This window comes from Urtica dioica, chromosome 8, assembly GCF_054948205.1.
Source record: "Urtica dioica subsp. dioica isolate 48M chromosome 8, U.dioica_male_clone48M_v1_H2, whole genome shotgun sequence".
Taxonomy (NCBI): domain Eukaryota; kingdom Viridiplantae; phylum Streptophyta; class Magnoliopsida; order Rosales; family Urticaceae; genus Urtica; species Urtica dioica.
In genome coordinates, this window is record NC_142763.1 from 35,646,733 (window position 1) to 35,659,797 (window position 13,065).

Sequence of the window (13,065 nt, forward strand, 5' to 3'; positions counted from 1 at the left end):
GATACATAAGTTGATTGTTTTAAATATAATAATTAAATTTTTGGCATGGTGCTAGCATCAGTGAAAACCCAACTAATAAAGCTGGAGAGAGAACCAATAATGTCGACCGAGGAACTATTTATTCATCATCGTTGAAAACGTCGATGATTGCTAAAAAAAAAATTACGCTATACTATTGGAAATCTGCTCAGCTTTATTAAGGATAAACTTGGGACATAAACAATAAAAATATATAAATAAAATCGGCGTGGCTGGCTTTTACTTCATCATACGTCACAAATCAATTTAACCTGTTAAAAAGATCAACCATCAAGGAGTATTGATAATTACGGGCAAAGTTTAATATTAACAGTTTAAAATCTCTCATTTCTCACTCGTAACTCTATTATATAATCTCTTTATTATACAATTTATTGTTAAATTGAATATTATTTTAACTCCAATCTATAACTCTATTATTTTTGTAAAAAAATTATTTCTCCATCTATAATTTTAGTAGTTTTAAAATTTACAATGTATCACAATTTATTTATATACCTGTATCTTTTATATCCAACTATAATTTTTTTTTCTTATTCATTTTACATGTACTTAAATACTTTTGTAGAATTTTTCAAAAAACAAAAAAAAATAAAAATATTGTTGAATCTTGAATAAATGTGAACACGCAATTTTTTTTTTTTGGACAGACTATGTATCTAGCTCAAATTAATCACCTTTTAAAATTATTACTCAACTATTAGTTTCAGCAGGTAAATACCCCAATTTCATTAACAAATAATATCATATTCCTATTGTGTCGATATATCTCTCAACTCAGTCGTCATTCTCCAAAGCCGAACCCATACCAAAACCGAATTCTCCAACCCCGTCGATTCTTGGGATTTCAAATTGACGCATCCCTAAAAATCTCTCTGATCGCCACTCTCGCCTCTTGACGATACGATAGCCTCCGATTATTTGAGTCCACCACTCTCAAAACCCTAAATTTTGTCTTCGCCCACAGACCGACGATCTTTTATCTGACGATCGCTATTCTTGTCTCCGACAACCACATGCCCTCCAACAAAACGCCAACCGCCACTCTCGCATCCAAAGAAACCTAGCGTTCCTCTTCTCGTCGATCTGGAAGAATCCCAATCTCCGAAGACGACAAAAATGGCAAGTTAATCAAATTAACTCTTTTCATTTACCTGGTTTGATTTTCGAGAAAGCATATATTTTAATGAGATTAACTCTTCAATTAACAATCACATTAACTCTTCAATTAATTGCTTAAGATAATGCTTGTAGTCACAGTTAATTATTCACAATTAATCGAATTATTTGTCACAGTTAATCAGATTAACCGTCAATATTAATCAGATTAACCGTCACAGTTAATCACGCAGAACTGGACGACTGAATTGAAAATTTGAGATTGCGATGAGCAACTCCATGGAATTGTCAAGTAGAAGAGCGAAAAATCTCTGGGAATTTGAAAAAGATACGAACTTGAACAATGATCGATCCAGAAATACTAAGCAGCAAGTCAAATTTAGGAGTACGAACAATAGGAGTGACGAACGTATTTGAATCGTCGAGCTTGTCGTTTGTAATTGAGATCGGAATATTAATAAATCGTTTATTTCTCATATTTAATTTTCGTGTTTATTATTATTAATAACTAATATTCGTTTCTATACAATGCTTTTCTGATATCCACATATAAATAAATCGAATCAAATATTAAATCCCTTAAATTGTTTTTTTCGTGATTGTTGAGGCTCGAAAAAGCAACATTAATAATAGACCGAATAAGCACTGTAGAAGGGAAATTAAAGAACAAAGAAGCTTTGATAAATTGAAACGCGAAAAAGATTGGTTTGAATGAAAAAACCAGTTAGAAAATGGAAAAATGGGAACGAACTAGATTTATATGCTATCATCCTAAATATAATGCTAATTTGACCAATATTTTAACTTTCCCCTTATTAATGTACCTCGCTAACAAATCTCTAGTTTTTATATATACAAACAAACATTATACTGAACATTGAAACGTTAGATATACAAATAATAAAATAATATACTAATTTAAAGACATTACATATAAAAAAAAACATATTACTTAAACTAATCGACTAAGATACACACATATATAATCATTTAATCTTCAATATTAGTATAATTTCCCGCATATAATTTATCAATGCATTATGAAATTCAATATGAGTATCTTTATCTTTGACTTGTCAATGTCTGACACGAATTTGCAAAATATCATATTTTCATCCGCCGCTATTCAGACATCTAGCATCAGAGATGTCGATATAATAAAAATAAAATAGGAATGCAAGAAAATAAAACAATTAAAAGGAAAAATAAACTTTTAATGATTAACGGATTTGATAAGCAACGGTAATTTCATTAAAAAAAAAAAAAAAGTCGGAACAGCATTGTATGCATTGGCCCCAACAATAAAAACAAAGGAAACAATGGACTTATTCTCCACCCAATACATTGGGTCATTTTTTCAATAATATTAGAGAACAAAATTTGGACAAACCTAATAATAATTAAAGAGTGATGATATTCATCATCCGGATGATGCTTCAGCAGAAGGTAAAAGTAAGAGTAAACTCCAAAGTTATATGTGGTGGGACCCACTGATTTTTAGGTCCGTTTGACATACTTTTGTTTTTTAAAAAAATGTTTTTTTTCAAAAATTATTTTTCAAAAACTAACAGGTGTTTGGTAAATTGTTTATAAAACAGTTGCTGATAACAAAAGTTGATTTAACGTTTGGTAAAATAAATATATCATAGTAAAAAGACTAAAATAGATATGTTCTTAAAAATTAAATAATAATTATTAATATTTTTATTTATATGCATATATATGAATAATATTTTTTCCTAAAAAAAATCAAAGAGAAAAAAAAAAGATAACGTAACAAGACAAACTACTATTGGACTCCAACGACCAACGACATTCCAATAAAATGCACAAATCATTTTTGAACAAGTTTAACTCTTAGATAGAAAAAAAAATGATGAGGCAGAGAGAAAAGTTATGTATTATGGTACAAAAATTCTTACAATTTAGGAAGTGAAATAGAATTTAAAATATCATACAGATGACTTATATTAGAGTATAGCAGCACTGACGTGCACAGCAAGGCAATTACGTGTACAGGAAGGAATTGGCTTGCTGTGCCTGTAAGGGAATCCTAAGTTAGTTGTTCAGTTAGATGACATCCAATTGTGTATTGCCACATGGCACAAGGGTGTCAGGAGTTAGTTAGCTGAACAATGTAATATAAGATGTTATCTGTAAAACAGTTTTCAGTAATGAGAATATTCTTTGCATTCTCTCATTTCATTCTTTTCATGAATTCTCTCTAAATCTCTTCTATACACAAATCTATCATGGTATCAGAGCTTTCATCCCCGGCCATGGACAATACCTCGTCGGCGACAATCGGATCCTCATCTGCTAAGTCAGGACCAATTTCCTTTTCACATTCGCTCAATCAAACTCACACAGGACAATTTCCTGTTATGGAGTCACCAAGTCCTTGCTACGATTAGAGGTCACAAACTGCTTCGATTCATCAAGAGTTCTGAGAAGCCACCTGAGTTTCTCTCTGATTCAGATCAGCGACTTGGAGTTGTGAATCCAGAGTTTCTTGAACACGAACAGCAAGATCAATTGCTGCTCTCATGGCTCCTCTCGTCGATGTCCGAGAATCTCCTCACGCGAATGATTGGCTGCAACGAATCGCACAAGGTTTGGTCTAAACTAGAGCAATATTTTACAGTTACAACAAAGGCGAGAATCAAGCAGCTTCATGGAGACCTTGCTGCGACAAAGAAAGGCGCGAAGTCGATGAATGATTATCTACTTCAAATCAAAACCACGATTGATCTCCTTGCATCGATCGGTGAAACGATCAAGGATGAAGATCACATTGATGCGATTTTTGATGGCCTAGGGTCAGATTACAACTCTTTTGTTACGTCAATTGAAACCAGGAAAGATACTTACAGTGTTGCAGAGGTTGAAGCCCTTCTCCTGAGTCAAGAACGAAGGATTGCCAAACAGAACAGTGATATTGACTCTGCTACCCAGCAAATGGCGAATTTGGCGTCGACAGATCAGTCTCAGCATAAAGCACAAAACTCTCGCCCAACGCAGAGTTTTTCCGGCAACAACAGAGGTGGTCGTGGTGGTCGCAATGGCCGTGGACGCGGTCGTGGTTGGAACTCCAACAATCGCCCCCAATGTCAACTATGTGGCCGCACAGGACATCTCGCACCACAGTGCTGGCATCGATTCGATCAAAGCTTCAATGGAGTCTCTTCGACGTTTTCACAAACACCTGGTGTCCCATCAGCAGCTGGACGAGGACACACTCCACAAGCTTTCTTCAGCCATGTCCAACCGTCCACTACTCCTGGAGATGCTGTAACGTCGTCTCACACACCACAGATGTATCAATCTTACCTTGCACATGCTACGCCGGAGATGGTCTATGACCCAATGTGGTATCCAGACTCAGGTGCCACAACTCACATCACTCCTGATGCGTCAAACATTGGCAACCACATGGCGTACACAGGCTCTGACAAAGTGATTGTGGGTAATGGTACTGCTCTTCCCATCTCTGTCACTGGAAATAAACACTTGCTATCTCTAAAGTCAGATAAAGTGTTAAAGCTAGAGAACATACTACATGTGCCGTTGATTAAAAAGAACTTACTAAGTGTTTCTCGGTTCACAAATGACAATTCTGTTTTCTTTGAATTTCATCCAACTGTTTGCTATGTCAAGGATCGAGTCACCAAGCAAGTTCTTCTTGAAGGCAAGTTGAAGAATGGGCTCTATATACTTCCTTTTGGTGCATCAAACTCTCTGCAAGTTCAGTCATCTCCTCTACATGCACATTGTGCTTATCCTGAGTCAGCTACCTCTAAAGTCTATACAGATGGTCAACAAGCTACTAGTGAGAACAACTCTCTGACTGTGTGGCATGATAGGCTTGGACATCCAGCCATTTCAGTTGTAAAATATGTATTGTCTAGCTGTAATAAACTTACTCAGAAGGTCAACAAAGATGACAAGTTTTTCTGTACTGCTTGTGCACAAGGGAAAATTCATAATTTGCCTTATCCACACTCTACCTCAGTTTACACTATGCCTCTTGAGTTGGTGCACTCAGATCTATGGGGACCGGCTCCCACAGAATCACTGAATGGATATCGCTACTACATCCATTTCATTGATCACTACTCACGGTTCACCTGGGTGTACTTACTCCGTGCCAAGTCTGAGGCCTTCTCCTCATTCCTACACTTCAAAACTAAGGTTGAGCTGCAAACAGGTCATAAGATAAAGGCATTGCAAACAGACTGGGGAGGAGAATATAGGGCATTCACAAGCTATCTTGCTGAGCATGGCATTGATCATAGAGTCTCATGTCCACATGCTCATCAGCAAAATGGGCTTGCTGAACGTAAGCACAGGCACGTTGTGGAGACAGGCCTCACACTGCTAGCTCGTGCATCCATGCCTATTGAACTATGGGATGAAGCCTTCCGTACTGCAGTGTACTTGATCAACAGGCTACCAACACCGGTTCTTCATGGCAAATGCCCTATGCAAGTGATGTACAAAGCCACACCGGACTACACAACACTCCGAAGCTTTGGTTGCGCGTGCTTCCCAAACATGAGGCCATTCAACAGGTACAAACTAGACTTTCGGTCCAAGCTATGTGTGTTTCTGGGGTACATTATAAATCACAAAGGTTACAAATGCCTTGGTTCGGATGGTAAAATTATGATATCAAGAAATGTCTTGTTTGATGAACATACCTTTCCCTATAAAACTCTATTCCAAAAATCAAACACTGAAACCACCATCCCCTATGTCCCAACATAAGCAGTCATTCCAACCCCTCTCTCAGCCTTGCAGAAATCACCTACAACCCCAACTCATATTGCACCAGCTGTATCTTCACCCTCACGTCAAGCACCTCCAACTTCTAGTCACTCACCTCAGCCTGGCCTTAACCTACAAGTTGTTCTTCCACTTCCTTAACATGTACCTCAAACTGCTTCTCCACAACCAACTCAAGCCACAGCCACTCCTCACACTAACCCACAAATTGACCACACACTCACCCTCTCTAATGTTCATCCAATGAGAACCAGATCCAAGGCTGGCATTCACAAGCACAAAGCCTTCCTAGTGACCATGGAGGAACCTGAGTCTATCACTGATGCATTTGCAGACCCGGATTGGACCATAGCTATGAGAGCAGAGTATGAGGCACTGCTTCGAAATCAGACATGGTCTCTAATTGATCTTCCTAGGGACAGGCGTGCAATTGGCTGTAAGTGGGTTTTTCGAGTGAAGGAAAATGCTGATGGCACTCTCAACAAACTCAAGGCTCGGCTGGTTGCGAAGGGGTTTCACCAAACTCTGGGTTTTGACTTCTCCGAGACTTTTAGTCCAGTCGTCAAGCCAACTACAGTCAGGATTATACTCACTCTTGCCCTTGCACAAGGCTGGCGTATTGCTCAGCTTGACGTTAACAACACATTCCTTAACGGTGAACTCACGGAGGAAGTCTATATGATGCAGCCTCAGGGATTCAAAGTCTCCGGTACTGAAAACAAAGTGTGCCGGCTTCACAAAGCCATCTATGGCCTCAAACAAGCCCCTAGAGCGTGGTTTGAGACTCTTCATGCAGCACTTCGGACACTTGGATTTGAGAGTGCCAAGTCTGACAAGTCCTTGTTCATCAAGCAAACAAGATCAGACACAATGTATATCCTGGTTTATGTAGATGACATTTTGGTCACCGGAAGTCAAGAGTCTCAAATCAAAACAATCATCTCCAAGCTCAATGATATGTTTGCTCTCAAAGACCTCGGGGAGTTAGACTTCTTTTTGGGTATTCAAACCACAACAACAGCAGAAGGCTTGTTACTCACGCAAACGAAGTACATCAATGATTTGCTGAGAAGAACAAACATGCTGTCAGCAAAAGGTATGAATACACCTATGATGAGCAACCAGACACTATCCAAGCATGAAGGAAAATTGCTTGATGATCCATATCACTACAGAAGCGTAGTGGGAGCGCTTCAATATGTCACGATCACACGACCTGAGCTGGCTTACTCTGTGAATAGAGTTTGTCAGTTTATGCAAGCTCCAACTGAAATTCACTGGAAAGCAGTGAAACGAATTCTCAGGTACCTCAAGGGAACACCAAAACTTGGCATTCATCTCCGACGAAGCCCCACACTCAATCTAACAGCGTTTTGTGATGCTGATTGGGGTAGCGACCTAGACGATAGACGGTCAACTACTGGCTGGTGTGTCTACCTTGGGGATAATCTGATCACGTGGCAGTCAAAGAAGCAACACACATTGTCTCGGTCGAGTGCTGAAGCAGAATACAGAAGCCTCGCGGGTGTAGTTGCTGAACTATCCTGGATCAAGTCCTTGCTCTCTGAATTGCGTGTTCATCAACCACGAGCTCCCATAGTCTGGTGTGACAACCTCAGCACTGTGCTGCTCTCGGCAAATCCCGTGTTACATGCGCGAACGAAACATGTTGAACTCGACCTCTTCTTTGTTCGTGAGAAAGTCATGCGCAAGGAGATTGAAGTGCGTCACATTCCAGCTTCCGCTCAAGTTGCAGATGTGTTTACCAAGCCAATCTCCAGTACTCTGTTCTTGTCTTGGTGAGACAAACTTAGAGTCGAAGATCTATCCGCGCTGAAATTGAAGGGGAGTATTAGAGTATAGCAGCACTGACGTGCACAACAAGGCAATTACGTGTACAGGAAGGAATTGGCTTGCTGTGCCTGTAAGGGAATCCTAAGTTAGTTGTTCTGTTAGATGACATCCAATTGTGTATTGCCACATGGCACAAGGGTGTCAGGAGTTAGTTAGCTGAACAATGTAATATAAGATGTTATCTGTAAAACAGTTTTCAGTAATGAGAATATTCTTTGCATTCTCTCATTCATTCTTTTCATGAATTCTCTCTAAATCTCTTCTATACACAAATCTATCAACTTAGAAACACTTTGTACGAAGATATTACGGTAATTTGTATAGCAAACTTAAAAACACTTTTTTCAAAAGCTAAAAATTCTAGCTTTTCCACCTCATGTACAAAATCTAAAATCGCTTTTGAAGTTTTTTTGTAAAAACAGTTTTGCCAAACATCGGATAAACAGTTTAGTTTTTTTTTTCTAAAAATAAAAACAGAGCATTTTAATCTCAACCAAACGCAGCCATAAGCCGGATCATGAAAATCATTTCTCATAATTAAATGTTGTTTATCCATGCTATATATATTTTTTCATTTTAATTTATTTGTATTTTATTATACTTGACAATTTATTTGTTTAGGATTTTAGTAATATATTTATGTCATACAGTTTATTTTAAAGTTTGTTTGTAATGGATATTTATATTTATTATTATTGTCTTTGTCTATCATATTCAAATTAATTTTTATACCTCAAATTCTAATTAGAATGATATGAAATATTTATAAGAGTATGATGTTTGTTTTTGTTATAAAATAATATAATTATAAATAACATGTATAAATTATAATAAAGTTGGGGCTGTTTTGAAAAGTGGAGCTCCATATTATATAATTATTTTAAATTTTTCCCCTAATTTTTTTTCCTTACAAATTTGTCCTATGACTACAATCTGTCGAGCATGCAAATGGAGTCTAACACGTCTAAAGTTCTAACTTAAGAGTAAGACTACTAAGTTTACCTATTTGTCGGCAACACCTGCTCTCTGTTTCCCTCCCAAAATAACTTAGTTTATTAGAATAATAATAATAATAACAATCTCCGTATTTACCCTTTTTTTTTTAGCTACACACGTGCGTCAACCAGGGCGTTGCTTCTCCAATTCTTTACTTCCTTTCCCAAACACTGTTCAACATCATCACTGACAAGAGTGTCACTCTCTTGGCGCCAGCGTGAGTGGTGTGTATATATACACGCAGCCTCGCCATGGATTCATCGCTTACAAAACCACTCCAATCCAACGGCTCTTACAACAATCGTAAGCATTTGAAGAGATGGGTCGGGACAAGAAAGAGGTCATCCTCGAGATCGACGATGCCAACCCAGCTCCAGGCGGCGTCGGCGGCTTCTGGCGCGAGAACAAGTGGAACCGCGAGGAGAGCTTTCAATTCAAGGCCACCGAATCTCCGGCGGCGGAGGAGGAGAGCGAAGACCCTCCGACGAGGCTCATCGGCCAGTTCCTCAGCTCCCAGAAGACCGCCGGCAAATTCTCCCTCGACATGGATACGGAGATGGACGAGCTCCAACACAACCGCCCCGCGAAAGCCGGAGTCTCGGCTCCGGAGAGCGAGATATCACGGCGGCGATCGGGCTGCTCGTCGACGAACAGCTCGTCGTCGTCGTCGTCATCGTCGCCGGAGGTGGTGCGGTGCACGTCGGCGTCGCTGCGGCGCGAGGTGTCGTTCAAGAACCAGCCGGGGGTCCCCCAGACGAAGGCGAAGTCGCGGCTGATCGACCCGCCGGAAGAGCCGAAACTGGGGCGGCCGTGCGGCGGGCCGAGGTCGGGCCCGTTGAAGCGCGGCGAGGAAGAAGAGGAAGACCCGTTCATGGACGAGGACGTCCCGGAAGAATACAAGAAGTCGAACTTCAACGCCCTGACCCTCCTCCAGTGGGCCAGCCTGGTCCTCATCCTGGGCGCCATCTGCTTCACCTTCTCCGTCCACCGCCTCCGCCGCAGAAACGTGTGGGAGCTCCGCCTCTGGAAGTGGGAGATCCTCGTCCTCGTCCTCATCTGCGGCCGCCTCGTCTCCGGCTGGATGATCCGCATCATCGTCTTCTCCGTGGAGAGCAACTTCCTGCTCAGAAAGAGGGTCCTCTACTTCGTGCACGGCGTCAGAAAGGCGGTGCAGAACTCCCTCTGGCTCGCCCTCGTCCTCATCGCCTGGCACCTCCTCTTCGACAAGCGCGTCCGCAGGGAGACCAAGAACGAGGTCCTCCGCTACGTCACCAAGCTCCTCGTCTGCTTCCTCATCGCCACCCTCGTGTGGCTCGTCAAGACGCTCATCGTCAAAGTCCTCGCCTCCTCCTACCACGTCAGCACCTACTTCGATCGCATCCAGGAGTCGCTGTTCAACCAGTTTGTGATCGAGACCCTCTCGGGGCTGCCCATATCGGCGCACCAGCTGGAGGGGGAGAGGGGGAAGCTGAAGAGGGTGGTGAGCAAAGGGGCCGCCAGAGACGAGCACGGGATCACCATAGATCACCTGCACAAGCTGAACCCCAGGAACGTGTCGGCGTGGAACATGAAGCGGCTCATGAAGATGGTCAGGTACGGGGCCTTGACCACGCTCGACGTCGACGACTCCTCGTCCGGCCAGATAAGGACCGAGGTCGAGGCCAAGTGCGCCGCCAAGAAGATCTTCCACAACGTCGCTCTCCATACCTCCAAGTAACTACTTCGATCCCTAGACCTATACCTAATATATATTATAGATTCATTTTTAAATTTCTAGTCTCCGAATTGACGTCTCTGTTCCAACTTACCAGCCCCCTAAAAAATGTGTTTTATATTTTAATTTCATTGGTATTTCCATCCTCAAGTGAATTTGCTTTACATATAATAACAAAGATATATGAAACAAGATGGTTTTTAATCTTTTTTTTTTTTTTTTTAATTCTCTTCTTAAATTGAATTCAAGATGGCATATTTTCTTGTTAACCTTTTGTGATGTTAGTACCGATTGAGCAGCTTTTGGTAGATAGGTTAGCATTATCTTGTAAAGTAGCTACAAGTTAAACTTTATGTTGTATTGAAAAATTTAAATCTTTAAACTCAAATCTTCTTCCTATTTCTTTTGGCAGATACATTGACATGGATGACTTGCTGCGTTTCATGCAAGAAGACGAGGCTATAAAAACAATGTCGCTCTTCGAAGGAGTGTCCGAAAGCAGGAAAATCAGCAAAGGCTCCATGAAAAATTGGGTGGTAAGAAGTTTAAGAAGAGGCCACAAAGATTCTCTTCTCATTACTTCCTATTTAAACTTAATTAGTAATGGAGGAGCTAAACTCGATCCACTTTAGATGGAGCTCGTATATGAAACACTAATTTGTAATTTTTTAAGATAAATTATAATAAAGAAATGTAAATAATAGTAAAGAATGTTATTATAAAAATAAAAAATTTTGAGGGGGCTCGGAATATGGTATCTCCGTCCCTGTTTGCACTTTTAATTCGTGAATAAAAGTTAAAACTCTTTTGTGGGTCATTTCACTTCAGGTGAATGCCTTTAGGGAGCGGCGAGCGCTAACGTTGACCCTAAACGACACGACAACCGCGGTGAACAAACTACACCGAATGGTGAACGTGATAGTCACATTACTCATTGGTGTCATTTGGCTTCTCATACTCGGCATCGCCACCACCAAATTCCTCGTCTTTGTGAGCTCGCAGCTCGTCCTCGTGGCATTCATCTTCGGAAACACTTGCAAGACCGTCTTTGAAGCCATCATCTTCTTATTTGTTATGCACCCGTTTGACGTGGGGGACCGGTGTGAAATCGAAGGCGTACAGGTAAAATTAAAGAATATATATAATATTGCCTTTATTACATTTTAATCAACTAATAGTTAGAGAAATAGTCCATAATTTCTAGCTTGTGCTCAAAATACCGGACAAGTAAGTTGCGTTTCTTCATTCTAATTTTTGCAATTTTTTGGTAGTCTCAAGAAATTCGGACCATTATTTATGTATAACATAGCTATATATCGGCGAAATTTTCAAATCGACATATAAATTTCTCTTTGACATTTTTGCAAACCAAAATTATTGGCACCAGTATTTTAATCAAATTCGGTGTCGCGTTAGTAACTTAATAAATCGGATAATAATTGAGTTTTTTTTTTTCTTCAGATGGTTGTTGAAGAAATGAACATCTTGACGACGGTTTTCCTAAGATACGACAACACGAAGGTGATCATCCCGAACAGCGTCCTGGCGACCAAGGCGATCAACAACTTCTACAGAAGCCCGGACATGGGGGACGGAATCGACTTTTCCATCCACATCGCTACCCCCACAGATAAAATTGCCACCTTGAGACAGAGAATCACAAAGTATGTCCCACAAAATAATAACACATGTTTTCATATCCGCAATATATTCTTATCTTTTCACTTGATGCAGTTACGTGGAGAGCAAGAAAGAGCATTGGTACCCATCGCCGATGGTCATAATGAAGGATCTGGATGATCTGACGAGAGTGAGAATGGCGATATGGCTGTGCCACAAAATGAACCACCAGGACATGGGAGAGAGGTACATGAGGAGATCGCTTCTGATCGAAGAAATGGTCAAGATTTTCAAGGAACTCGACATTCAGTTCCGAATGCTTCCTCAGGAAGTCAACGTCCGCGCGATGCCCACCGTGATCTCTACTCGACCCACCTAGATCCGACTATCCAACGCTTCCAATTCTATCTGAATTATGGAGAGAGATGTGATCAGTAGGCTTTTGAGTTGGAATTTTTGTTTTTTTTTTTTACTAGTGTAGGGGTTTTTTTTTTTTTTTTTTTTTCGTTTTTGTGTTTGTGAATATGTTCACTCGTGAAGTTGTGATGCAAAAAGCTACACGAGAGAAAAAAATGAGCGTACATAAATTTGATATAAATAAGAGCTTTTTTCTCCTCCCAGAACTTAATAAACTATATTGTTAACTTTTAATCGGCAAAAACTATGGTTTTATGAATTTAATGACTTTTTAAATAAATAACAATAATGTGTTTTGAGCAAGTTTTGAAACAACGAAAAAATAAGTTTGGCGGTTTAGCTTGAACTAACAAGATCTTATCTCTAATTTAGACAATTGTAGTGGTACAACCGTGAAGAATTAATCACAAGATTTCACCTCAAAATTAATTGATAGTAAAATGAGATGACTCATGACCTTATAAAAATTATTGTTATTTGTTAAGAGTCCGATAGCATGTAATTATCATAAAATATAAAAT

General features: G+C 40.0%; 1 protein-coding gene across 1 annotated transcript; it reads left to right on the top strand.

The window, feature by feature from the left end:
- The first annotated feature begins 8,964 nt into the window (after positions 1-8,964).
- LOC149389525 (mechanosensitive ion channel protein 6-like) lies at positions 8,965-12,750 on the top strand. The gene is made up of 5 exons (XM_089623022.1): positions 8,965-10,506; positions 10,920-11,043; positions 11,336-11,629; positions 11,969-12,171; positions 12,242-12,750. The coding sequence occupies exons 1-5, from the start codon at positions 9,113-9,115 to the stop codon at positions 12,504-12,506; spliced, it is 2,280 nt and encodes a 759-aa protein (XP_089479148.1). The 5' UTR covers positions 8,965-9,112; the 3' UTR covers positions 12,507-12,750.
- The last annotated feature ends 315 nt before the right edge of the window (positions 12,751-13,065 follow it).

Excerpts from the sequence above, each read along its gene's own strand:
- LOC149389525 (XM_089623022.1), top strand. The coding sequence starts at position 9,113 with ATGGGTCGGGACAAGAAAGAGGTCATCCTCGAGATCGACGATGCCAAC. Across the intron at positions 10,507-10,919 it reads GTCGCTCTCCATACCTCCAA|ATACATTGACATGGATGACT; the intron begins GTAACTACTTCG and ends TTCTTTTGGCAG. Across the intron at positions 11,630-11,968 it reads GTGAAATCGAAGGCGTACAG|ATGGTTGTTGAAGAAATGAA; the intron begins GTAAAATTAAAG and ends TTTTTTCTTCAG.